The 23550-nt window shown below is 48.5% G+C and overlaps 9 protein-coding genes across 9 annotated transcripts; 6 read left to right on the plus strand and 3 right to left on the minus strand.

The window, feature by feature from the left end:
- Positions 1 to 238: 238 nt before the first annotated feature.
- On the plus strand, positions 239 to 2497 carry C8Q69DRAFT_493924 (heme peroxidase; the record flags this gene model as incomplete). The annotated part of the gene is made up of 1 exon (XM_028632198.1): positions 239 to 2497. One exon carries the CDS (start codon positions 239 to 241, stop codon positions 2495 to 2497), a length of 2259 nt encoding a protein of 752 aa, XP_028481264.1.
- A 619-nt stretch (positions 2498 to 3116) lies between these two features.
- C8Q69DRAFT_481867 (hypothetical protein) lies at positions 3117 to 5043 on the plus strand. The gene has a single exon (XM_028631625.1). The coding sequence runs from the start codon at positions 3369 to 3371 to the stop codon at positions 4725 to 4727; it is 1359 nt and encodes a 452-aa protein (XP_028481265.1). The 5' UTR covers positions 3117 to 3368; the 3' UTR covers positions 4728 to 5043.
- On the minus strand, positions 5040 to 7186 carry C8Q69DRAFT_481869 (cytochrome P450). The gene is made up of 4 exons (XM_028631626.1): positions 6756 to 7186; positions 6344 to 6665; positions 6060 to 6273; positions 5040 to 5988 (listed from the first exon to the last, which is right to left on the minus strand). The coding sequence occupies exons 1-4, from the start codon at positions 7012 to 7014 to the stop codon at positions 5149 to 5151; spliced, it is 1635 nt and encodes a 544-aa protein (XP_028481266.1). The 5' UTR covers positions 7015 to 7186; the 3' UTR covers positions 5040 to 5148.
- Positions 7187 to 7201: 15 nt separating this feature from the next.
- Positions 7202 to 8062, plus strand: C8Q69DRAFT_123024 (GrpB domain protein). Its single transcript, XM_028625234.1, has one exon. It carries the CDS (start codon positions 7249 to 7251, stop codon positions 7849 to 7851), a length of 603 nt encoding a protein of 200 aa, XP_028481267.1. The 5' UTR covers positions 7202 to 7248; the 3' UTR covers positions 7852 to 8062.
- A 2094-nt stretch (positions 8063 to 10156) lies between these two features.
- C8Q69DRAFT_448331 (hypothetical protein) lies at positions 10157 to 10726 on the minus strand (the record flags this gene model as incomplete). Its single annotated transcript, XM_028629280.1, has 3 exons — positions 10157 to 10301; positions 10468 to 10508; positions 10580 to 10726. 3 exons carry the CDS (start codon positions 10724 to 10726, stop codon positions 10157 to 10159), a joined length of 333 nt encoding a protein of 110 aa, XP_028481268.1.
- Positions 10727 to 15627: 4901 nt separating this feature from the next.
- C8Q69DRAFT_409245 (putative glucose dehydrogenase) lies at positions 15628 to 17420 on the plus strand (the record flags this gene model as incomplete). Its single annotated transcript, XM_028628242.1, has 3 exons — positions 15628 to 15922; positions 15986 to 17265; positions 17325 to 17420. 3 exons carry the CDS (start codon positions 15628 to 15630, stop codon positions 17418 to 17420), a joined length of 1671 nt encoding a protein of 556 aa, XP_028481269.1.
- Positions 17421 to 18213: 793 nt separating this feature from the next.
- C8Q69DRAFT_488951 (putative integral membrane protein) lies at positions 18214 to 19546 on the plus strand (the record flags this gene model as incomplete). The annotated part of the gene is made up of 3 exons (XM_028632082.1): positions 18214 to 18445; positions 18521 to 18603; positions 18695 to 19546. The coding sequence occupies 3 exons, from the start codon at positions 18214 to 18216 to the stop codon at positions 19544 to 19546; spliced, it is 1167 nt and encodes a 388-aa protein (XP_028481270.1).
- A 298-nt stretch (positions 19547 to 19844) lies between these two features.
- On the minus strand, positions 19845 to 21410 carry C8Q69DRAFT_123289 (hypothetical protein). Its single transcript, XM_028625236.1, has 2 exons — positions 21213 to 21410; positions 19845 to 21036 (listed from the first exon to the last, which is right to left on the minus strand). The coding sequence occupies exons 1-2, from the start codon at positions 21232 to 21234 to the stop codon at positions 20078 to 20080; spliced, it is 981 nt and encodes a 326-aa protein (XP_028481271.1). The 5' UTR covers positions 21235 to 21410; the 3' UTR covers positions 19845 to 20077.
- On the plus strand, positions 21117 to 23260 carry C8Q69DRAFT_123260 (DASH complex subunit Ask1-domain-containing protein). The gene is made up of 4 exons (XM_028625235.1): positions 21117 to 21683; positions 21764 to 21870; positions 21939 to 22896; positions 23025 to 23260. The coding sequence occupies exons 1-4, from the start codon at positions 21593 to 21595 to the stop codon at positions 23156 to 23158; spliced, it is 1290 nt and encodes a 429-aa protein (XP_028481272.1). The 5' UTR covers positions 21117 to 21592; the 3' UTR covers positions 23159 to 23260.
- Positions 23261 to 23550: the final 290 nt, after the last annotated feature.

Consider the following 23550-nt stretch of genomic DNA (forward strand, 5'->3'; position numbering starts at 1 on the left):
ACGCGCTTGGGGGGACTAGCTTTACCTGCCCCCAAACCGGCAAGGACGGTCGATCGATGCTTCCTGAAGCTCGGTAATGCATTCGCGATCATTTGATATCACTCGAGGAGGGAATATAAAGAGTGCGGGGTCAGCCCCCTCTCTGGAGGCGATGAGTTTCTTCTCCTTTCACTTCTCGTTCTCCTGTTCATCTGTGTTGTTTATTAGCATTGAGAACTGACTGCGATACGAATCAACCATGGGTGAATGTCCGGCTCGCTTCTCGAATGTCGCCGGTGGTGGCACCAGGAACATCGACTGGTGGCCGGACCGGTTGCGACTGAACATTCTACGCCAGCACACCGATGTCAGCAACCCAACAGGGAAAGACTTTGACTATGCAGAGGCCTTCAAGAGCCTCGACTATTTTGCCTTGAAGAAGGACATCAATGCCGTCCTGACGGATTCTCAGGACTGGTGGCCCGCTGATTTCGGTAACTACGGTGGTCTGTTCATCCGTATGGCCTGGCACGGTGCTGGCACCTACCGTGTCGACGACGGCCGTGGTGGCGGTGGACAGGGTCAGCAGCGTTTTGCGCCGTTGAACAGCTGGCCCGACAATGTCAGTGTTGACAAGGCTCGCCGCCTGCTGTGGCCCGTCAAGCAGAAGTATGGTAAGAAGATCTCCTGGGCCGATCTATTCCTGCTTGCCGGTAATGTCGCCCTCGAGAACTTTGACGTCAAGACCTTCGGTTTCGCTGGTGGCCGCCCGGATACGTGGGAGGCTGATGAATCGACTTACTGGGGAGGAGAGAACACATGGTTGGGCAATGAGGTCCGCTACTCGGACGGTCGAGCTGGTCTGAAGGGACATGGCGTCCTGGATGCAGACGAGCACAACAAGAACCACAAGGATATCCACCATCGCGACCTGGAAAACCCCCTGGCTTCCGCACACATGGGTCTGATCTATGTGAACCCCGAAGGCCCAGACGGCATTCCCGATCCTGTCGCGGCCGCCAGGGACATTCGCACCACTTTTGGTCGTATGGCCATGAACGATTATGAGACAGTTGCCCTGATTGCCGGTGGTCACTCCTTTGGCAAGACCCACGGTGCCGGTCCTGCTGATAAGGTGGGCAAGGAACCTGAAGCTGCCGATCTCGAGCAGATGGGCCTTGGATGGAAGAGTGAGCACGGTTCCGGAAAGGGTCCAGACACTATCACCAGCGGTATCGAAGTTATCTGGACCAAGACCCCCACGAAATGGAGCAACAGCTTCCTCGAGTATCTCTTCAAGTTCGAATGGGAACTGACCAAGAGCCCCGCGGGTGCAAACCAGTGGGAGGCCAAGAATGCTGATGCGTTCATCCCTGATGCCTACGATCCCAACAAGAAGCATAAGCCAAGGATGCTGACGACTGATCTTGCTCTGCGTTTCGACCCTGCGTATGAGAAGATCGCGCGTCACTTCCTGACACATTTCGACGAGTTCCATGACGCCTTCTCTCGCGCTTGGTTCAAGTTGTTGCACCGTGACATGGGCCCGCGATCTCGCTGGCTCGGCCCAGAGGTGCCATCTGAAGTGCTCCTCTGGGAGGATCCTGTTCCAGCCGTGGACCACCCGCTCATTGACGAGGCAGATGTCAACAATCTGAAGCATGCCATCCTCGCAACTGGTGTTGAACCTGCCAAATTCGTGCGAACGGCCTGGGCCTCAGCAGCCAGCTTCCGCGGCAGTGACAAGCGCGGTGGTGCCAACGGCGCGCGTATCCGTCTGGCTCCTCAGAAAGACTGGCCGGCCAACAACCCTGCGCAGCTGAAGGAAGTGCTGGACGCCTTAGAGACTGTCCAGGCTAACTTCAACAAGTCGCAGACGGGCGGTAAGAAGGTCTCCCTGGCCGATCTCATCGTTCTGGCCGGAAATGCCGTCGTGGAGCAGGCTAGCGGCGTCCCCGTTCCCTTCGCCCCTGGCCGCACCGATGCCTCCCAGGAGCAGACGGACGTCGAGGCATTCAGCCACTTGGAGCCATACGCCGATGGATTCCGTAACTACGGCAAGTCGACTTCGCGTGTACATACTGAGCAATTCCTCGTGGACAAGGCGCAGCTCCTGAATCTCTCTCCTCCGGAGCTCACAGTGCTGGTTGGCGGTCTGCGTGCACTCAATGCCAACTATGATGGATCCTCTTATGGTGTCTTAACCCAGCGCCCGGGCACGCTTACCACTGACTTCTTCGTCAATTTGCTCGACATGGGCACTGAATGGAAGCCGACCGGTCCTGAAAGGGAGTATTTTGAAGGCTTTGACCGCAAGACTGGCGCGAAGAAGTGGACTGCCACCCGCGTGGACCTTGTCTTCGGCGCCAATGCTGAGCTACGCGCAATCGCAGAGGTTTATGGCAGCTCCGACGGCCAGGAGAAGTTTGTCAGAGACTTCGCAGCCGCCTGGAACAAGGTCATGAACCTTGATCGATTTGATCTGGCACAGCAGAAGCAAGCCAAAGCTAGTCTGTAAGTTTTGGGTCTCGGCCTTCCCCGGTTATGTGTGCAGTTTGGTTTATCGTTGTCACGTAGGTTATCACCGAAACTATAGCGAATGAATAGCGCTCTTATTCCCCCATGACTTAATTCGGCCCCTATTGAAGAGAATGCATCTATCAACTATCAACTTCCAATTCTCAAAATTAGGATAATGAAGTCAACCGACTAGTAAGGAAGCCCCTATACTCGTGTCTTTGGACCCTCAGAATGTGCTATCCGGTATCATGTCTATTGTACGAAAACAGCTCTATAGATAGAATGCTAGCTCCTTGTTCTATATATCCGTGTTTGGGTCAGAAGCGTACTAGCATGCCCATGACACTGTCGTCCGCTACACCGTCGACAGAGGCTATGAATGGCTGGGGCTTTGCCGCGCCCATGTCATGCCCGAACATTTTGACAACCGATGTTGACATTCTGTTTGGCCATTCGATATCCAAAGGTTTGATACAGTAGAAGCGGAACGAAGTACAAGTTTGAGAAATGACAAGAAGCTGGTTGCAGGTATGATGACTGCAGTCGATAGTGGGCTGTGTTTTTTTATCTTCAGCCGCAGTAAGTAAGTGTGCGGGCCCGCCGCGCTTCAATCACCGGGTGAATAGGTAACCCACATATGATTTGCTTGTTTACCTTCGGAGCAAAGCTCGCTGATCTTGAATTCTCTACCAACTAGCTTAGTCTATTTATCTCTATGGGTGGAGTCAGAAAAGCGTGGGAGAAACCCACAGGAGCCTGCTGCCTGCCTGCCTGTAGGCAGGCTCCAACGTCTACTTAAATGCCTTCACAATCCAGAATAATCCTCTTTTCCAAGCAAATCATCTCCTCTCAATTCCCTTCCAGACACCATGCCTGTCACGATTGCCACTGCAGCACACCCCCCTCGCAAGTGGGAAAGGTCCAAAGTGTCTACTGCTGAAGAGCTTCTCGAGAAGTCAAGCCCGGGAGACCATCATCGCTGTCGAAATATCATCCAGAGCTCATTCCAGCAGAGTTCATTTCACCAGTCCCATATTTCCCCCTCGAGCAATGGCCTCGTTTGGTCCGTCTTCCATGCCTACAGCGCTCACCACAACTTAACCCTCCGGCCCGAAGACATCTGGTTTGCTATCTTGACACAGCTCAGCTTTTTTATCAATGCACATGCTGAAGAGCTTCGATCCTTCTTCGTTGCTCATAAAGGACAAAAGGATCTTGAAGTCAAGGCTGCGGGAACCATCGACTCCGCCAACTTTGGTGTCTTGGCTGTTCGCATGACCGAGCTCATGCAGAAGAATGTCGTGGATGAAGAACTTCGAGATTGGATTATGCCCTCGTTTACAACCACGACCGAATCGGACACCGTGGTCGCAGCTATTCTGATGATGGGGGCGTTGCAAAAATACTTCTCCTACAAAATGGGGCTATTATGTGGCATTCCTTCGGTTACTCTGCTGGGCGACAAAGAAGATTGGGTGGGTATCTTGAAGAGGATCGAAAAACTTAAACAGCTTGGGGATGAGCCTGCTCGGTTTGCGCAGCTTCTGCGGCCCGTTCTGAATCATTTCGTTCTTTCCTTTGAGATTCCCAACTCTCCTGAGGTGTTAGACTTTTGGAACAGGTGCGCACACAAGCACTTCATGGGCAGTGGTCCGGAGTATTTGAGTGGATGGATCTCAGTCTTCTGCTTCTGGAACGAGGATGGAAGGAGGCTGTATAGAGACCAGATCTACCCAGTCTCGTCAGATGAGTTCAAAAGACGCAATACCGATTTGAGCTTGGACGACGCTTTGGCCCGTAGGATTGATACAGATGAGGTCCCATCCGCATATGCATCAGTCCCTGTTCGAGTTAATGATAACGGGAACATCTACGATACCATGATGTTGGCTGGCCTGGTCGGTATTCAAGCTACGTCCAGTGGAGCGACCCTTGACCAGGGAATGGGCCATTATGGGGACCAGCATGAGAGCAGCCGTTCCGAAGAGGGCTCTGGGGAGGAAACTGGACTCGACTCGATCCAACCGTTGTCGGGCTGGTGGATGTATGAGAAGCAGCAGACTGAAGATGCTGAAGGAGGGTCTGGACAGGCCCATCTAGAAGCAGCGGTTGGCTCGCAGGAAGATGAACACATCCTGCCAGAAAGTGACTCTACTGGGCTCAAAGATTGCTCAAGTGTCCAGCAAGTGGTTGCTGATGGACGTTCATCGGTTGTTTCACAGGGCTGATGAGGTTCATGGAAGGTTTCTTCTTAGCTCAGTGTGGGGAATGTTCTTCCAGGGTGATAGCTATCATGTTTAGAAAGGGTCGTCTAGACAACCCATGGCAAAATATGCCTCAGGGGGGGCTCAGCTGCCGTAGGTCTAAGCGATGGCCATTGCTAGTAGAGGGTGATGCTCAAGTGTTCACTCCCTCTTTGCTTGTAGACATTATGTACGCATTTCCATATGATACAATTCAAAAGATTAACTAGCACATACGACCATAGGGTGTGGAAAACAGGGCTTCCCGTCCGCTCAGCCGTACTTAAGCCACACGCCGGCAGGTTAGTAGTTGGGTGGGTGACCACCAGCGAATCCCTGCTGTTGTATGTATTCTTCTTATTTTTTGGTCTTTTTTTTATAGCTTAATATTCAAAATAGTTTGATGCTATGAATCGAGAAGATTATTATTATAGCTATTCTCAACTCTGAATTTGACAGTTGCCCTGACACCTTTAGATCCTATCTTCGGCATCGCGATTTGATAGTCATGCTTGAAAGAGACGTCTCTAGCATCGGTCTCATAAAGGGTCATTTCAAATAAGCGAACTAAAGCCGCAATCACCAAGCAGAGCTCGGCATTGGCAAGCTCGATTCCCAGGCACTTACGACTTCCTTTGCTAAACGCCATTTGGAACCGCTTGCGCTCTCGGCCATCCTCACCTAACCAGCGTTCAGGGTCGAAGGTAAATGGGTCCGGAAAGACGGATGGTGCAGTATGTACGCTCAGCGTGGAGATAGTCAATGGCGTATGCGCAGGGATTTTGTATGATTTTCCGGTCCCACGAGTAGTGGCATAAGATGACGGAGTGTAAATCAGCTCCTCATATGCACGACGACCAATGCGTGCTGTTACACCAAATGAAAGACGGTTACCTTCTTCAATGACTGCTATGAGGTAAGGGAGTTTTTCTAATTGGGACCATGAGGCGTTAATTGGGACTGTTTCGAGCTCCGCGCGAAGCCTAGTTAGAATTGACGGGTTGGAGAGCAGGTGGTAGAAAATTATGCTGAGGGATAGAGCTGGGGATTCTGTTCCTGCTAGGGCGAGGAGGGCGCCTTCTTGCTCTAATCGGGTCAAAGTTCTTTCTTGTGGTGGAAGGGACTCGTTGACTAGGATAGACTCGTAGACGGCTTCTTTTTCGGTGGGATTTCGTCTGTGTTTTTTATCGGTTCCTGCTTTAGATGATTGCGCTTGTATGATATTGGATATTTCTCCGCGGACTCTCTGTCGTGGGTTAGGGAATGATAGATAGATAGATAGATAGATAGATTTGGATTGAGGTATGGACTACTTACATCGAACAGGTTGAACATATCAACGCGACCTGGGGGCATCAAGGGTCTGCTGATGGAGGTCGGAAGGGCCTCGAGGAAGTCCGCGATCCAGGGAAAATGTTTATTAACATGGACGCCCTGGAGGAGTTGTCTGCTGTTATTCCGAGATATACCTGCCTGCTTCTCATCTGCGAGGCCGTTCGTTTTGTGTGCGAACAAAAAGTTGGTCACAACACTGTAGTTAAGTATTTCCGATTAGCTAAGTAGCCCGACTTTCGTAATAGAGAGTAGAGAGCGCCACTCACTCGTTGGAGAATGCGAAAAAGAGATCCGATAGATTGACTGGCGACGCTTCTCTAGCGTGTTTCGCGATGATATTAGATAGCTGGTTGACCTTTTCTGTAACCAGATGCTGAAGGGATAGAACGTTGCGTTTGCTGAAAAAGGGCACGAGAGCTTCGCGGCGTAACTTGTGCAGCCTGGCATCTGCCGTGGTGCCTACTCCTCCAGGCACTCGCAGGGCCCGTAATGGGTACTCGTACTTGTCTCTCAAGCCAGCATAGACCGTGTCCGAGAACCCAATGTCGTTGATGTGGATTTCGTCTGGGGTGATGCGGAGAATGGGTCCTACATGATGATTGTTAGGTTCGGATTCTACTTAAGTAGTGCCCACTGGCTCAAAGGTAGAAAAGATCAATGCATATGTACTGTACATACCATATTCACCGTGCAGTTCTTGGATCTTGAAAATATATTTGCCCGGAAGAATGACATCGTAGTAGAATTCGTACCACCAGGTTAAAGCGGCCAGGCGGGGACCTGGAATGTGGGATAGAGGGTGAAAGAAAAGACGGCGGATTGACTCAGTCACCACCCAGAGAAGGGCCACGACAATGCTGGTCGTGAGGACTTGAAGAAACTCCATAAGCGTTGTGGCGCAAAGTATTTTGAAGACGAGCGATGGGTGAAGATGCATCAATAAGATTCCACCTGGGATATTTCAAAGGGCGGGAGTGGGAAACAAAAGAAAACCCAAGAGCAAAATATACTGCAGGGATCCATGGATGAATCTGACTTTGCGAGCTGTATAATTGGCTCTCGAGATGGTTGATGCGTGTTCTCTGTCTGCTATCAGCCTACTTAATGAGCCCAGGCCCCCATCGACATTATATTGGGGGCCAAATACTACTTAAACATCGGACTAACCAGAATGTCCACCACAGAAGTCACCAAACATGTGGATTTGGATCCTAATGACGTCCAACGTGTCGCAATACGAAAGGAACATCGCCTTGAGATTGTCGAATACGATCCAACTTGGCCCGAAGCATTCGCAGTGATCTCAAAACGTATCAAGGACGCGCTCGGCGACCGCGCGCTAGACGTTATCCACGTCGGGTCAACGAGCATCCCCGGCTTGCCTGGCAAAAATGTCATTGATGTCGACCTGATCGTGGTAGATCCAAGCAAGGAAGAACGGTATGTGGCAGATATGGAAAAAGCAGGCTTCCAGTTCCTCCACCGCGAACCCGGCTGGTTCCAGCATCGCTTCTTTGGGTCCAGTGAACCCTACGGCAATATCCATTGTTTCGGACCGAATTGTCCGCTGGTAATTCAACACCAGATCTTTCGAGAATGGATCATGGATCCAGACCATCAGGATGATTTCCAGAAATATGTCCAGATCAAACAAGAAGCCTCTCGCGCCTCATTAGCGGCTGGCGAGACGGCTGATCAGTATAATCTCCGCAAGCAGCCCTTCATTCGCGACATCCTGGATCGTGCATTCAAAGTCCGTGGGTTACTCGATTAACCCAGCATATCCTTGGCTCACTGCTGCCATTTAGGACAGCTTTTGAGAAGTCTTAAGGTGCTTAGAACCATTACTACATAACTTTTGAAAAATGTCCATTGTATGCTGACGGGTTTAGTGCCTCGTCGGGACCGGTGCTATTCCTTGGCTTGACTCTCTTGCCTTCGATCTTGCCGGCATACGGCTGAAATATCTGCTATGGAGATTGCCCTTGGAGGTTCTGAGGACAGTACGGAATTTATCTGATGGAGATGCTTTCCTTTGATAGATTGGTCCTATCTATTCCTCTATTCTGTCAAGATGTTCGTATGATAGAGCCTTCTAGCTCCTACAGCTGGATTATGAAATTGATGTGAATAGTTGGAATTAACTGACAGCTACTGACACCAGACAGCCGATTCAGACTTGTAGTAAGGAAGCGCCTAATGTGCATGAATACGTAACTGATCATAGACCGTCTGAATCCTACATTCAAGATTCTGGAGATCAATGAAAGTGGAACAGGATTTCAAACGAGTGCGCTAAAGAAAGTGAGAGTGGCAATCAAAGCCGCCACTATTCCTGAAGCATAACTTCCAGCAGTTGGACCCGTATTCAAATCTCTTGCAATAGCTGCCGCAAGAACCGTAATTAAAATGCTGAGAATGACAGCGAAGCCGATCAGGATAAGCAGTTTCTGACTATGCCAGCCATCAACTAGTAACAATGCTGGGATGCTTTCACCATATTGGTCGGCTGCATCCAGAAAGTGTATCGTCGTTAGATCACTAATAACCGTGAGTGTGCGTTGTTTGCGGCATGGATTGTGATAATTACCTGTATCGAGTAACTAGTCCTGAATCTTTCAGAAACTTGAGAGAATCTGTTTTTCCACTTGAATTCCAGTAAAATTCTAGCATAGCGTCTCTGCGCAGGAGTGCGCGTTTATACAATCGAAGTCTGCAGCAGTTTTCCTTCTGGCAACGGAATAAGGGAAATTCTCCAGGGCCGTACATTTCTATGTTTGGACACAATGGACCAAGCGTGCAAGCTTTCAACTTGCCATTTTCACCGAATCCTGCATCGCAATTACCATCTAGACAAGAGTCTTGAAGATACTTGTCAACGTCCGCTATCTCTGAGGCGATATTAACTGGCAACACCATAACCTCAACCTCATTGGAGCCCTTGAGGCCTAAAAAGTGTATCTATAGTAGAATTTAGCCCAGAAACTGCCCACAGTGAAGGTCTTACAGACATTGACTATATGTAGCTTCATCGGTGATCGCAGGGAAATACGCTTCCACCATCCACTCATGTATCTTAGGCTGCATACTTCGAGATCTCCAGATTCGAGTGGTATTGCTATATCTCGGGCAAAATAGTTTCCTCCTCGATTATAGCACAACCAGATACAGTCACGATACCCGTCGGCCATAGCATTGTCGCATACTTCTTTAATTATTGAAGGCTTAGCATCGTTTAATTGCTACTTCTTGCACGGCTCAAATAATCACTGAACCTTCCCTTTTGTGTCAAGGAAGATTACTTGCTGTGAGATGTTATGTAGGGACTTGTAAACCGACCGGTAAATATTGGGATGGACTGGTTTATCAGTAGCACCGATTCCTCATATTGTTTCTGTCCCTACATCCGCCTTAGATACTGCACCGCATATCCCTCAAGATATAATAACCAGCTCATTTCTTGATGTTGTGACCTGGCAATGGTATTCTAGAAAATGCGTTGTTGATCGCCGTATCGTCCGGAACATAGTGTTTGGCCACCTCCCTTGTCTTTCCTGGCATTCCCCCAATCTTCCGGCTCTATCTTTGCCAATCTCCGTCTCTACGCCGCCTTGGCTCTCTGCTCATCCGTAAGACCTGGTATTTCCAACCCAGGTAGCTTGTATCTCGGCATCATCTCAAGATTGGAGTCGAAGGCACACCAGTGCCAACAAGTTCGTATGCAGCGCAGTTCTCATTTCTGGAATATCTGCTCTCTGATTAACATTTTCATGAATTTCTCTACGAAGAGACTCGAGCAAGACCGGAATAACTGCAAATAAAGCTAATCGTACGCCCATCTCCACTAGTATCTTCCTATTCTGTAGCTAATTGGTAATCAGCAAAGGACTTCACCAGTCACTGTGGACGCCCAGAAAGACTCTTCTATTACTTTCGTTTCTGTCAATCCGCTTCTGTTGCTTTACTTGATACTTATTTTCGTGACCTGACAGTGTGCATTTTTTTTTCATTCGTGCCGCTACTTCTGTTGCCGCACCCTACTTACATTCTCACGTAACGATATTTCCAATCAAGAGAGCCTAACGAGCGAATATAAGAAATACAAAAGAAATCTGATGCGCGGAGGCCATCCCCCCCTTTATATTACTTGCCAGGGCAATAGATTGTTTCGAAGAGACCCCCTCCACATGGTTTTCCATCTCCGCCTCCACTCTGTACAGTGCACTAGATGATAAATATAATGTCAGTTCTCAGTTGTTCATGCATTATGTTTTTTGCATGTTTATGTATGGGCGGGCTTGAAATACCGATCCGACATTGCAGTTCCTGGTTAATAGATCGTCAATTATACATTCTCGATAGCTATATCAATCTCATAGGACAAACTTACCAATTAAGGCCGGCGATTTTGCATGAGGTCCCATTGCACACCTAGAGAAGTGAAAAGAAAGCGTTAGAAATCAAGAATTGTAGAAGCAGCAGAGAGATCAGTGTCTTCATACTCCACATTGGCTCCAGCCGTTAGGACAGCTTCGAGCCTCCACTTTGTTCTCTTCAGTAGAGAGAGGTGCATCTTCCGTAGAGAGAGGTGCAGCCATAACAGAGGCAGTGCTTGCCGCGAGGGCAATCATCATGGCGAGGAACTTCATTGTGATATTTGTTGTTTGCTTTTCAAAGAAAAGAGAAGAGAATTTGTTAGATTGTTCTTGTATATACTGGCTCTGGATGAGTTTCGAAGATGAGTCTGTATGTGTTATGATCTGGACAATGGTGGGATTCTTCGCTCCTTATATAGACCAAGTCAGAGACTGGAGCACTGGTTTATTTCTACAGATACAACCTCATTATCCTACGTAGCATAGCCTGCTTCTGCAGCTGAACAACAACCTGCGGTTTATTTACTAGTTCTGGTAATATCCGAGAGCCAAAAACGCCTCTCTTGTGTGTTTAGTTGCATGCAATAGCTAGAAAATCCGACCTGAAGATGAAGGTTGTTAAACTAATAGAGTAGCATTATACCTGATTGGTATCTGGTTATCAGCCCCAAAGAGGAAATGGTGAATTAATATGCAGAAGTCCCTATCTATATCCAATATTATCCTCACGAGTAAAGCCGTGAAGCAGCTTAATTAGCGGCAATAATCCTATCATTCCAATTGGCACTATACAGGCACACAGCAGCAAGAGTGTCAGCAACAACAAACAGCAGTAGTGCTGATAGTATTCTCAGCATGCAGATCCTCTTGGCTAATGTGCCATATGATTCTATTTTCAAGGAAGAGTAGCATAGCAAGTTGAACACGGCATCGCAAGACCTTTCTTCTCTTTACACATGTGCTGGTAAGAAAGCAGGGACATGAGGAATATATAGAATTCCGTATATGGCAAGACGGTATTTCCTGCACTGTACTTGTTTCGAACAAACTTTATTACATCCTTAAAGGGTACCTGAGAAATTAGCTTTCCACACGAGTTTTTCTCCTTTCCTTACGTACTTGAGTTCCAGTCTCACATACATGATACCTGTTTGAAGTTTTCAGATTAGCCCACCAATATTGTAGAATGTGACCATATAGTAGTGCTTATTCAGATGCCTGCATGAGCTCTGGATATTGACTTATTAGCTTAGTCCGGTTGTAGATTGGCATTTAGTTGGAAAGTAAGGATTAGATGAGTTGGTTCTGTCTTCATTGCCATAGTCAAACCAATGCTATTACAGACTCAAAGGGCCCACGTGAGCTAATTACATCTTCTTCTAGAAATTTGAAGTAAGTTATCTTGCAAGAAGTTGCTTTCATATATAGCCTAAAGCTATGAAAGCAGCGCTTCCTGCCGTCAAATCGGCCTCAGTCAGTACCCACTACCAGTCAAAACAAAAGGCACAGATGGAACGCAGAACTAAATGAAATAAAAATGGTGGTAAGCAACAAGCTGCGGCAAGCCTGAGTGAAAGAGACCAGTGGCGTCTTCTCTCAAAAGATCAAGGTGCTCTCATGGTGTGCTGCCGACTAGGTGTTTAAACCACCGCTATATAAGTGCGTGCATTAAGTTTTGAATTCTGTCTTTCAAGATGGGCCTAACATGTATGAGCGTTTTTTTATTTTCTTTTTTCTCTCTTTCCTTTTAGCCACAGTGCCCGACTCTCGCTCATTTATTGAGACCCACAACTACCGGCAAACGATGAAGATATCGAACTAAACACTATGTCAAAATTGAATTGCTATACGGATTCGTTATTCCTTATTTTTCTCCAGGCTACAGAGACATTAGCAATGAACAGTGTTTAGGAACTGAGCCTCTGGATCTTACCTCCAGGTAAGATTACCTGTACAGTAGTACTTCACGCCATCAATAGATTTGCGTAACTGGATTTGGAGCTCATCATCAGCAGAACAATAGGAGTTCAATACAATCACCTTATTCAATGAGAGAATATCATTTGCCCTAATGTTATGTTTAGTCCACATGTATTCTGATCAGGTGGATATCAATGCTAAGGACTTATGCAGATGTGATAGCAAATAGTCATTATTCAGGCGAAAACGTTGTTCTCGCTCGGACTGATTCATAAAACATCTGCCGCTGGCCTTGGCCATGATAGACGAGCGAGTCAGCAGATGACTCGGGCCAACTAAGCAGTAGAAAAGAAATACCCAGATTGCAATATTGTCACAATTTTCAGATTGATACTAGAGGCACATGGCCACCATGTGGTACCAAAAGAAACTAAAGTCTGACACCTTAAAAGCATCGAGAGCTTTACTTGGGAGGAAGAATGCTACTCGTTCCTGCGATCAGCAAGAATTCTAGAGTAATAAGTCTCAGAGGCAGACCTATCAAGCTAGTCTTCTAAATCCACGCGTGGTTTTTCCACTTCTGATTCAGTCTTGGAGGGCCAGTAGCAGAAGTGCGGAGCCAGGTCAGGGATTCGGAATTTTCCATTCGCATGACCTGCAAGACATGTTTTTGGGTCATCAGTGTGTCTGCATTAGATACAGGTAGCGGTGGAACTGGCCATGTAGACAAGGCCAGTTGTACAGCACTCGAGGACAGCTCATGATGTAAACTGACTGATGTACTATCTATCTTCGTGAACTCATATCTAATGTGAAGTCGGCGGCGCATTTGTATCATCTGATTCTTGTGTTTCTTACCACTGTCATAATCATCCCACCGGTTCCACCTGCTCCAATGTCCAAAAAATGTTCGCTGCAATGCTAATGAGATGTGCATCATTCCAGCTGCGTAGACTCAAATCAACAATCAGGCCAAACAGCCATCCTGCCTTGCCGATTGGGTTGATTGTCCGGGCACGTTGCAGGAACGGTGGCCTTGCGTCAAGCAGAAGTGCTTGCAAAGTGGGTGTAAATGGACGCGCAGACAGCGCGCCTAACATTAACCGGCCCGATATAGCTCTGTATTCTAGGATATGACTCGAGAAAAGCCTGGCTATTTTCAAGGTAGTCTAACTGCCTGTTCGGGACAAACCGCGAAGATCACTGCGGGTCACTAGTAGAGAACATGGCTGATTGGGAAATCAGAGCGGCATTCTGCGCTTCTGTGAGGACTATGGTAATTATTTTTATAAGCTTGTTACTAACTAGTAGTTACATACATACTTATGGTTTGCGCCCCTCCCGTTCTAATTCAATAGGGCTTCACCTTAATGCGGACGACGATCAATGACGCTCGCCAACTACAACAACCCGCACACTCCGGAGAAGTTTCGATAAGGATAGTCGCGAACGGTCTGTATATCCCGTTCAAAGATAGTGTCCACGAGACGCAGTTCAAAGCGCCAGAAGACAGCTGCCATCACAATGTAGATTTCAGCCTGAGTAAAGCTGCAGGATAATCATCCCAGTCAGTGCACGGAAAATTGAGACTAGGTTCCCCACAGAAGCGCTTACTGCTGACCAACGCACATCCGGGTGCCACGACCAAATGGAATATAGCAGTGGTCTAGCTTCATGCCATCTTTACAAACCTCGGGTCAGCATCCAGGACGGAAGATCTCTGAGTCAGGGAAGTACTTTTTGTCTTGCAGAACTTACCGGACACTTATGCCGAGTGGTATCTGTAGATCAGATGAGTATTATCATTCTCTGTTGTTGCTTGTGGGGGGTGTCACTGATCAAGGGTAACATTGAGGTCGTCAGACCCATAATCCGCATAGTTTCTTTAATGATGGCAGTCTACTTCCGTAGCAAATGTGGTATGCCTGCGAAAGAACGATACTTATGAGGACCGGAAGAAATTCTAGCTTAGGTAGCTGTGGTAGTCGGCTACTTAGGGTACGGCATATTCCTGTCCAGTTCTGCTTGAATGGCGTAAAGGATACCATCAAGACACCCGGGTGGTCGACTTTCTTTCAAGAGCCGCATCTTCTCTTGATTGTACCTATTTCACGCTTTAATTGCTTGTTCTCTCTTTTTCTATTGGACGCAAAGGTGCCGCCAGCATCAACCCTAGTACTGTACAACTGGACCAGTGCTTACTCAGTGTAACATCAACATTGGAAGTACCGCAGGGTATATCTTTTTGTCCATCCATAGTGTCCATCCATTTGACAGCCTTTTCCTTAGAATCCAGAAAGACCCATTGGGCCGCCAAACGCTAAGAGAAATCATTGTTTAGTCTTATAGGATCGGCGATTTCACAACTTACCGCAGACACAGAGTACGTCTGTGGCAAAGGCCAGAAAAGTCAAGCGTAGGTCTATAACTTTTTCTCTCTGCATATTTGACGAAAACGATCACTCAGTGCCTCGACTTGAGAACGCATAGTAGGTTGAAATTGTCGGAGAGTCTCTACAAACATAAGACACAACAGGAGCTTCCCGCAGACGATGAACATGGTGATCAATAGTACCAAAGACTACCGTGGAGCCAGTTAATATGTATCTGTTTCTTCTGAAGTGAATTAACATACCTCCTAATCGGTCCCAATGGTGGAGACGCGCGCCAGCTCAACACTACTCTCCATGTCAACGAATGTCCATATAAAAAATGATGATTTTGAAACTTTCCACATCGTTCCTAATCAACCAAGAGGCCTGATTCTTATAGCTATATCGAAAACAGAACGAAATTCCCTTGCTACTATATCCAGTCAGTCAAACCCCCCAAAAGCAACGTCGTAGCCTGCCTACATGCAGGCCTCCCTCTTGTCGGGTTTCTCCCACGCCTTCTAGCTCCACCCACAGAGACAAGTAGGCTGAGCTAGTTGCTAGAGAATTCAAGCTCAGCGAGGTTCGCTCCAGAAGCAATGACTTTTAGACAGTTATTCGTTGACATGGAGGTGTTCGTTGAGCTGACGGATCCGCGCGCCAACGCGGGTCCAGAATTGGGGCCGATTAAGTACTTGGCAGATGGGGGATATTTGTGCCGTATTGCCCCTCCGGCTGCATTTGGAATCTCATACTAACCTGCGTCTGCAACCTGAGTCAACGATGTATTAGATTCTATCTGCCTGAAGATTTGTAAAGCGAGCCCAACGTTGCCAGGATCCTCCCAACTCTCATACGACTCCATCATTCATCATTGTTATGATGACTTCTTCTGAGTTCGAAGGTTTCGATGCCATTATCGTCGGTGGTGGCACGGCAGGATGTGTAGTCGCATCGAGACTTCGCCAGCGCAAACCATCCCTATCGGTACTGATCCTCGAAGCCGGTGGAGATCTGTCCCAGAACCCCCAGGTGTTTTCTGCACACGCTGGAATGTTACTCTTGGGCTCTGATGCCGACTGGAAATACATGAGTACTCCCCAATCTCACCTGAACAATCGGCCTATTTACTATGAGTCTGGTAAGGGTCTGTCGGGCAGTGCTGCGCTTAACAGTGGTGAGTGAATCTGTTCTTTACCTCTCCATTCGCATAGTTTGATACTAATTAGTCCTCTATTAGGTGGATGGATTCGCGGTGATGCACAAGACTACGACCACTGGGCTCGTCAAGTATCTGATCAGCGCTGGAGTTATGAGGGCCTTCTCCCTTATTTCAAGCGCACTGAGCACCATTACGACCCTAATGGAGACCCAGAACAGCACGGATTCGAGGGACCGATTCATACGTCTTCTGTCTCCTCAAGCGGACGAAAATATCCACTGCGAGAGACGGTTAAGAATGCTTTTTTGGGCCTAGGTATTCGTGCTATTCACGACGCGAATAATGGTCATCCTCAAGGGATTGCAGAGCTAATAAACAATTTTCCTGATGGCCGCCGACAGCTGACGAGCCAAGTCTATCCACTGGATGGGGTCAAGGTTGTGACGGATGCCCTTGTCAAACGCGTGGTCCTCGATGATAGCAAAACCGCTACCGGCGTTGAATTGAAGGATGGCCGCATCTATTCTGTCCGTTCCGGTGGTGAGGTTATTGTTTCTGCAGGATCTTTGCGGACTCCCCAAGTCCTATTGCTATCTGGTATTGGCGATTCACAACAGCTGTCACAACACCAGATCCCACTGCAGATTGATCTGCCTGATGTTGGGCGCAATCTACATGATCATCTCATGGTCTTTCGATATTGGAAGCTGCGGGAGCCCGAGAAAGGTCTGGCCCTTGGTTCCCCACTGTTCAACGGGCCAAACTACGATAAAGGTGGACCTGGAGAATGGATTGTGACGACGTCCGTTCCTTCAGAGGGGCTGCAGAATGCTTTAGCTAAAGATGAAGCAGACCCTACTGATAGTGACCATCATTTAGTTAGAGGTCCTCGGAGCCATTTGGAGCTTACTACAATCTATGCCGCGTTTGGTGGGGAGCTCTCCGGCCTCAACATTCCCGTTGATGGAACAGCGATCATGAATTTCTTTATGGGCTGTTTACCAACATCTCGAGGATCGGTTACTCTACAGTCAAGTGATCCAGCCTCCCCTCCAGTTATCGACCCCAACTTTTACGCCACAGAAGCCGATCGATTCGTCATGCGGGAGGGCTGGAGACTATTATCGAGGCTCATGCTCGAAACCGCCGAAGGCAAGGCCCTTGTTAAGGAAGAGATTGTCCCTGATGGTCACGACTCACTCTCGAGTGATGCGCCAGACGAAAGTATCGACGCACGCATTCGGTTGGCTGGGGTTACGACCTCTCACCCTGCGGGTACAGCAAGCATGGGTACCGTGGTTGATGGCTCCCTGAGGGTCAAAGGTGCCAACAATCTGAGAATAGTCGATGCAAGCATCGTAAGTCAAGGAATACTCGAATGGCGACATAGTCCGGTTATGGCTGACCTAAATATTAGATCCCCGTGCCGCTAGCATCCCACTATCAAGCAGCCGTCTATGCGATTGCCGAGCAAGCAGCTGATATCATTGTTGAGGAGAACCAGAGCCTGTAATTTTTCGAGTTTCAGATCGATGCTGATGATCGACTAATGCATGTATACATTGGCGTTGGCATCCGCCCGAGAATGACTCCTTTGTTCCCCGAAGCGTTGGTAGGCTCGCCTCTATTGATGGCAGACGTTGCGATGAGTGGCCATGCATTGAGTGCAAGCAGTTTCACGGAGATTCCTACGAGAATTCCATCTACATTGTCCCGATCCGACGAGAAGGAAATCGGCGCCAGATTACATCGGACAGCATATCAATTAAGTCTATATATATGGAACGCGAGAATATTGCCCGAAAGCGAAAAAGGCCCCCAAAATCTTTACTGTATGCATGCTGCAGACTAATAACCACCCGCTATGTTGTAGAACCCCTACACACCGGTTCCCTGCACCACCTTCATGCGGGGGCCAAATGTAAGGATAAACGCATAGGGGGCCAAAACCAGCCAGCTAATAGAGTAAATATCAGCCCCAGACTCCAGCCCTTTGCTTGTTGGTTGCATTTCCTTATTGGGTCCGCTCGTTGCAATCAATACTGTCTTATTTTTCTTATCGCATTTCGCGGAGGGGTTCACATTGTAGCCTGTAGGATGATCATAGGACTAAAGAGGAATCCAAGTAAAGTCCTGGGGACTCTGTTGTCATTTATGTGAGGGCATTTCCCAAACAACATGCATTTTCTTTTGTCTTGATCTCATCCTTCGGCGTTCGTCTTGTTTGCTAACTTTTTCTTCTTGCTGTCGCTTTTCTAGGCCAGAAGTGTGATCACTATCATTTGATTGATAACATACCCCGCTTTATGGCTATCACGGCTTCCCCAAGCAGCGGTGGGAAAGTCCCCGCAGATGGGGCGAGTGCTATGGCTATCAGACAAATCATCGCCAGTGTTGTAATGCCTACGATCGCCATCATAGCGACTGGACTCCGGTTCTTAGCGCGAAGGATGAGACGGGCGAAGCCGGGAATTGAGGATTGGTTAATTGTCGGAGGTTCAGTATGGACGATTGGATATGGAATATGTAATATACTATGTAAGTGCTCTTTCTTTCTTTTTTTCAGCATTTGTCATTTCGAACTCTAGATATGTACTAATTCTTCAAACTCAGCGGCCACACTAGGTGCAGTTGGATGGTCATCTGCAGTGCTAGTTGAGGCTGGCCAGAACGATCATGTTATTGCTCAACTCGAGGTTCGTTGTGGTTTATTTCTACAGAAGCAGATCAAGAACGAAAGATGGAAAAGGTTGAACTGACAACAAAAATTGTGATCCATATATATAGCTTGCCATTGCTGGCCAGGTCCTCTACGCATTGGCGCTTGGGTGCGTCAAAGTCAGTATCTGTTTGCAATTGATTGGGATCTTTAGGATCCACCGGTTGTTCCGATCGTTAGCATCTGTCGTTCTCATACTCAGTATCTGCTGGTCTTTCCAGACGATTCTAATCGCATTCCTGATCTGCCGGCCTCTCTCACGCAACTGGGTCAAGCAGAGCGAAGGAACCTGCGGCAACATACACGGAGCCTACATTGCAATTGGAATCGTGGATATATTTACGGATACATTGATCTTCTTGCTACCAATCCCAATGATCCAGACACTCCAGGTGCCAACGCGCACCAAATTGGCGACCATGGCCATCTTCGCCCTGGGCGGGTTGACAATTGGTGCGGGCATCACACGAATTGTGGAGGTGTCGCGTGTCGAGTTCAACCCCTCCGACGTCGAGCCAGGCGTCAAATTTATCGTGTGGTCCATCGTGGAGCCCAGCATCGGAGTCACAGTTGCTTGTATGCTGGTTATGAGGCCGTTGTTTGTGCGGATCAGTGAAAGTCTCTCATCGTGGGCCCCGTGGAAGACACAGAACAGCGATCAAGGGAACAATTATGCCGGATCTGAAAAGGTACTCCAAGGAAAGCAGCGCTTCACGAGCACGATAAGTCATCAGTTCGTCAAACTATATCCTGAATTCAATGGGACCCTCCTGAACAGCATAACATCTGCGAACGAAGGGTCTATCAACATCTCCCTGAACCGGGATCAAGAACGAGATGGAGTATCCAGTCATTCTGATCATCAAACAGTAGCATCTTCGTCATCTGGCAAAGAACAGTTCCCTATACATGTGGTTTGACTTGTTCTCTGTATATTATTCGTCGCACTTTGCAGCTTTCACTGTCGGGTTAAAGAGAGCGTCTCGACGGAGTTATTGACTTGTTTCACGGGAGGTATTAATTTGACTACTGTCACTCCATGACAATTATATATACGTATATAGAAAATATTGAGAATGCCGCTGAACATACAGCCAATATATCATTGCAGTAACGGTTGCTATGTAGCAGCCCTTTGATTGGAGTCCTGCTCCCTAGGTGCGTATATTGCCGTATTCAGCAGGTGACACGGTAACGCTAATGGTGCCCTTTGGTGTCCCCGAAGCAATGCCATAAAATAATAAGAAAACAAAGGCACCATACGCAGAGACGAGCTAGCGATAAATATCCAGAAACTCCTTGCGCCAGATATACTCAGCGCCAACCCGCAGAACCAAAGCAACTGGGAGAGCAGAAAGAGATGATCGATGACATATTCTTAGACAACCTGTTCCCCTTTATGCACGAGCCGATTAACTTCATCTGCATATATTGCAACGCGCCACAATAGTCTAATGGTGGTTATCATCGCCGCTAATTACACTGCCAACTTCTGACCAGCTTGCAGGAGTAGAAATACCATCGACCAGGTGACCATTGTCGCTTAACGTGCCATCTGATGACGCATCTGAAATGTCATGGCGGACATGGGTCAGGCTTCCGGCGATTGAAGACGCAGATGAGATACCACGCTGATGACCCTGGTCGTCTGAAAACGGCGACTGGATGCCCGCGTTATTTGCATCATGCAGCAGCTCTGGACGAGCATAATAGAAGCCAGATTCCATATCTACACTGTAGTTTGTTGATGACCTGCGTGAGGCAACTGAGAAAAATTCGGACTCTGTCAATGGCTGCTGTTCTGCATGGTGATCTGCCCAGCCAGCATCAGCTTCTGGGAATTCCGAAGTCGGTGTGAGGTCGACGAGTGCTTCAGAAGGGTGGTTAGATGAGACTTCAGAAGTAACAGCAATTCGCAGTCTCTCGCGACCAGCAGTTTCCAGAAGGTCGCGCTGGTACTGCGACTGCTCTTCCGAGTTGACCCTAGTCTCCGATTGCCCTCGTCGGTTTGAAACTTCCGAAAGGTCCATGTCAATAGCTGTCGACCTTGCTAGAGGCTCATCAAGGATTCCAAGATCTTCATCTTTCTTGAGATTCCCATGTTCGTCTACTAGTGTATCAAAGGTACCACTCGAACTGGAGGCCTTCCTTCGTCGTCGGGCCTCCAGCAGAGCGCCTCGCCGCATAATCTCTTCTCGAGCTCTCCGCCTTCGCTCTTCAGCCGCCTCACCCATCTCCTCCGTCATGGAGATATTCTCCGGACGAGAGTCGCCTGGATGGATTTCATCTCCAAGGCTGTGAAGGGCCACCGCGATCTTCCGACGAGAGTTGCTTACCCATTGTCGAACCTGAGGATTTTCGTACGCCGCGATGCCTGCAGCAACCAGTACAGAGACAGTAATGATGAGCCCTATGTCCCTGTGTCAGCGCTGCTATATCTAACGCCAGCTCTAGTCACACATGGGGGAGAAACGGGTGGGAACATAGACCGACGCATGTAGATTTAAACATCGACCGCGCCTATCCACACCGCCCCGGCTCTATCCGGTGATGGTATGCATGCCAATCAGGGGCTGCCAAACTCACCTTTTGCCAACGGCGCAGTCATCGTGAGTCGAGACAGATCTTGGGGAGCCTGTTCCCCGCCAAGACAGCTTGGATGAGATGAGTGAAATAATGTATCCCAGTGCTTTGGGAGGCAAAAGAGAAGGCGAAGAGGAGAAACGAAGCAGCCTGGCAGTCTCGGCGATAGCGGCCGATAGAGCGCGTCATGCCCCGCTGAGGGTCCCGCACGTGGTTCCAGAAACCCTTATCCGCAGGCCCTAACAACTGTCCCCTTTCGGACAAGCTGTTTCTCCACCGGCACGCGTTGATGAGGGAGTTGGAGTTGGAGATAGCATCACCATCTGGCATTCCATCCACAGAGCAGGACATCTATTCTATTCTGTGCATTGGAATCCCTCAATATGTCTCGTCCTACCATCCCGCCACAGCGAAATCTGACGCTCACAGAGGAGTTGGAAAAGCTCGAGCAGTCCATTACTCTGACACTGCAAGGTGAGTAAACAATAGCCTGTACTTGAATATCCGATCGGTTAGACAGTCGGGGGAGCTTACTGATCATTATATCTTGTCAGAGATCGATTCAAATTTCAGTCGAGCCCATCGCATTGTCACAACAACTATTCTCCCGATCGTGGAACAATACGCGGAACACTCGAGAGATGTCTGGGAGGGCGCAAAGGTGGGCAACGGGTGGATTGGATCGACACCGTACATGCGCTGTGCAGCTAACAGGTCTTCCTGGTACAGTTCTGGAAACAATTCTTCGAAGCGAGTGCCAATGTCTCATTATCGGGTTACGAAGATCAGCCCAACGAGGACGCAACGGAGCAGGAACCGACAGTAACTGAAGGAGACACGACGGCAGCCGACACCACCCAAACCGCTGAAGAGCACACTTCATACGAAGACCAATCCTCGCAACATATCGACCTCGAAAATGAAGAAGATGAAGATTTGAACTTCTCGTCACTCTCCCTATCTCAGGGTCACAGTACTCCCAGAGTGCATCCTAGTCAGAAAACAAAAATCGAGGATGATGTGACGAGTTCATCCATTCCATATCCGTCGCCATACGAAACTCTACGGCAAGAAGTCGTGGAAACGGAGGCGCCGTCCGTGTTACGGGACGCAGCTCTTAGCACTCCTGGGAAGTTTACGTCGCGCACCCATGATATAACGGAGGACATCTCAGTGACACCTGGTTCCTCACCTTTCATCCCCCCAGCATCCCATATCAAGCAGGAAACGGCCCAGAAAAGCAAGTACCAAAAGTCAACCGACCCTGTCCTTCATCGTGTGCTGGATAAGACCTACCGCGTCCAGGCCACGCCCTTGGGCAAGGGATACGGCAACACCCGCAGCAAGTTCGCCATAACGCCCAAGACGAAGCCGGCATCGAAATACAACTTCGATGATTCACCCATCTCCAGTCCCGAGCCGGAGGCGCCCCAGCTTCACGCGGAGATATTCTCTTCCCCTCTTAAAGGCGAGACCCCGGCTACCAATCGCAAGCGCCGTACAAGCAGCATACCTCATATGACTCCGAAGCCAGGCATCAGTGTCCTGACACCAGCGAAGAAGCTCACTGGAAAGTCCGCCATTTTCGATAGCGATGACGATCTCGATAATGAGGATGAGTTTGGCTACAGCCCGCCTAAGACTATGCAGTTCCATATCCCGCAGAGTCGACTCATGAAAACTCCTGGTATGTTACGTACTCTCCTTACACATTTCCATACTTTCCCTTGTCCTTGTCCTTGTCCTTGTCCTTGTCCTTGTCCTTGTCCTTGTCCTTGTCCTTGCGACGCAGCTCCTAATATATCATTGAAATAGCCAAAGAAGCATCCAGACGCATAGTCGAAGATCTCCTTGCAACCGCAGGCGGCGACGACATCAGCGATACCTACGACGAACAAAGTCCGAGCGTCATCGGCCGCGCCAAGGCATTAGAGGACGAGACGTTCTAACGGCATGAAATACGTATGAAGATATAGCTATCTGGTAGCATCTTAGCTGATTATGTCTCGTGCTGTACATATCATACTTCACTATCCATTTCATGTCAGGCATTCTTCTTCCCCAAATAGCATGTAGAACTCATAACCAACAGTGTATCTGTAGGTTATAAAGCCAACTCCTCGTAGAATAATTCTCAAGACTCTGTACTTGGTGAGTTCGTGACGGGATATTCCCACGCTGTTGCTCGAGTGAGCTCCGTCCACGGAGATAAATCGCCTGAGCTTGTCGGAGAATTCACGCATCATGCAGCTGAAACCCAGCCTGCCAAATCCTTGAACATGACCCATCTTACTTTACTAACACGACCGGAGGAAAAGCTTAATGCCGTCTGAACACGACA

The sequence above is a fragment of the Paecilomyces variotii genome (genome assembly GCF_004022145.1).
Source record: "Paecilomyces variotii strain CBS 101075 chromosome Unknown C8Q69scaffold_18, whole genome shotgun sequence".
Lineage (NCBI taxonomy): Eukaryota > Fungi > Ascomycota > Eurotiomycetes > Eurotiales > Thermoascaceae > Paecilomyces > Paecilomyces variotii.

Coding starts and splice junctions, on each gene's coding strand:
- C8Q69DRAFT_123289 (XM_028625236.1), bottom strand. CDS start 21,234: ATGACTGCGCCGTTGGCAAAAG. Junction 21,037..21,212: donor GACTGCGCCGTTGGCAAAAG/GTGAGTTTGGCA, acceptor ACAGGGACATAG/GGCTCATCATTACTGTCTCT.
- C8Q69DRAFT_481867 (XM_028631625.1), top strand. CDS start 3,369: ATGCCTGTCACGATTGCCACTGCAGCACACCCCCCTCGCAAGTGGGAA.
- C8Q69DRAFT_123024 (XM_028625234.1), top strand. CDS start 7,249: ATGTCCACCACAGAAGTCACCAAACATGTGGATTTGGATCCTAATGAC.
- C8Q69DRAFT_123260 (XM_028625235.1), top strand. CDS start 21,593: ATGTCTCGTCCTACCATCCCGCCACAGCGAAATCTGACGCTCACAGAG. Junction 21,684..21,763: donor CATTACTCTGACACTGCAAG/GTGAGTAAACAA, acceptor ATATCTTGTCAG/AGATCGATTCAAATTTCAGT. Junction 22,897..23,024: donor TCGACTCATGAAAACTCCTG/GTATGTTACGTA, acceptor TCATTGAAATAG/CCAAAGAAGCATCCAGACGC.
- C8Q69DRAFT_481869 (XM_028631626.1), bottom strand. CDS start 7,014: ATGCATCTTCACCCATCGCTCGTCTTCAAAATACTTTGCGCCACAACG. Junction 6,666..6,755: donor AGAACTGCACGGTGAATATG/GTATGTACAGTA, acceptor ATCATCATGTAG/GACCCATTCTCCGCATCACC. Junction 6,274..6,343: donor TTTTTCGCATTCTCCAACGA/GTGAGTGGCGCT, acceptor ACTTAACTACAG/TGTTGTGACCAACTTTTTGT.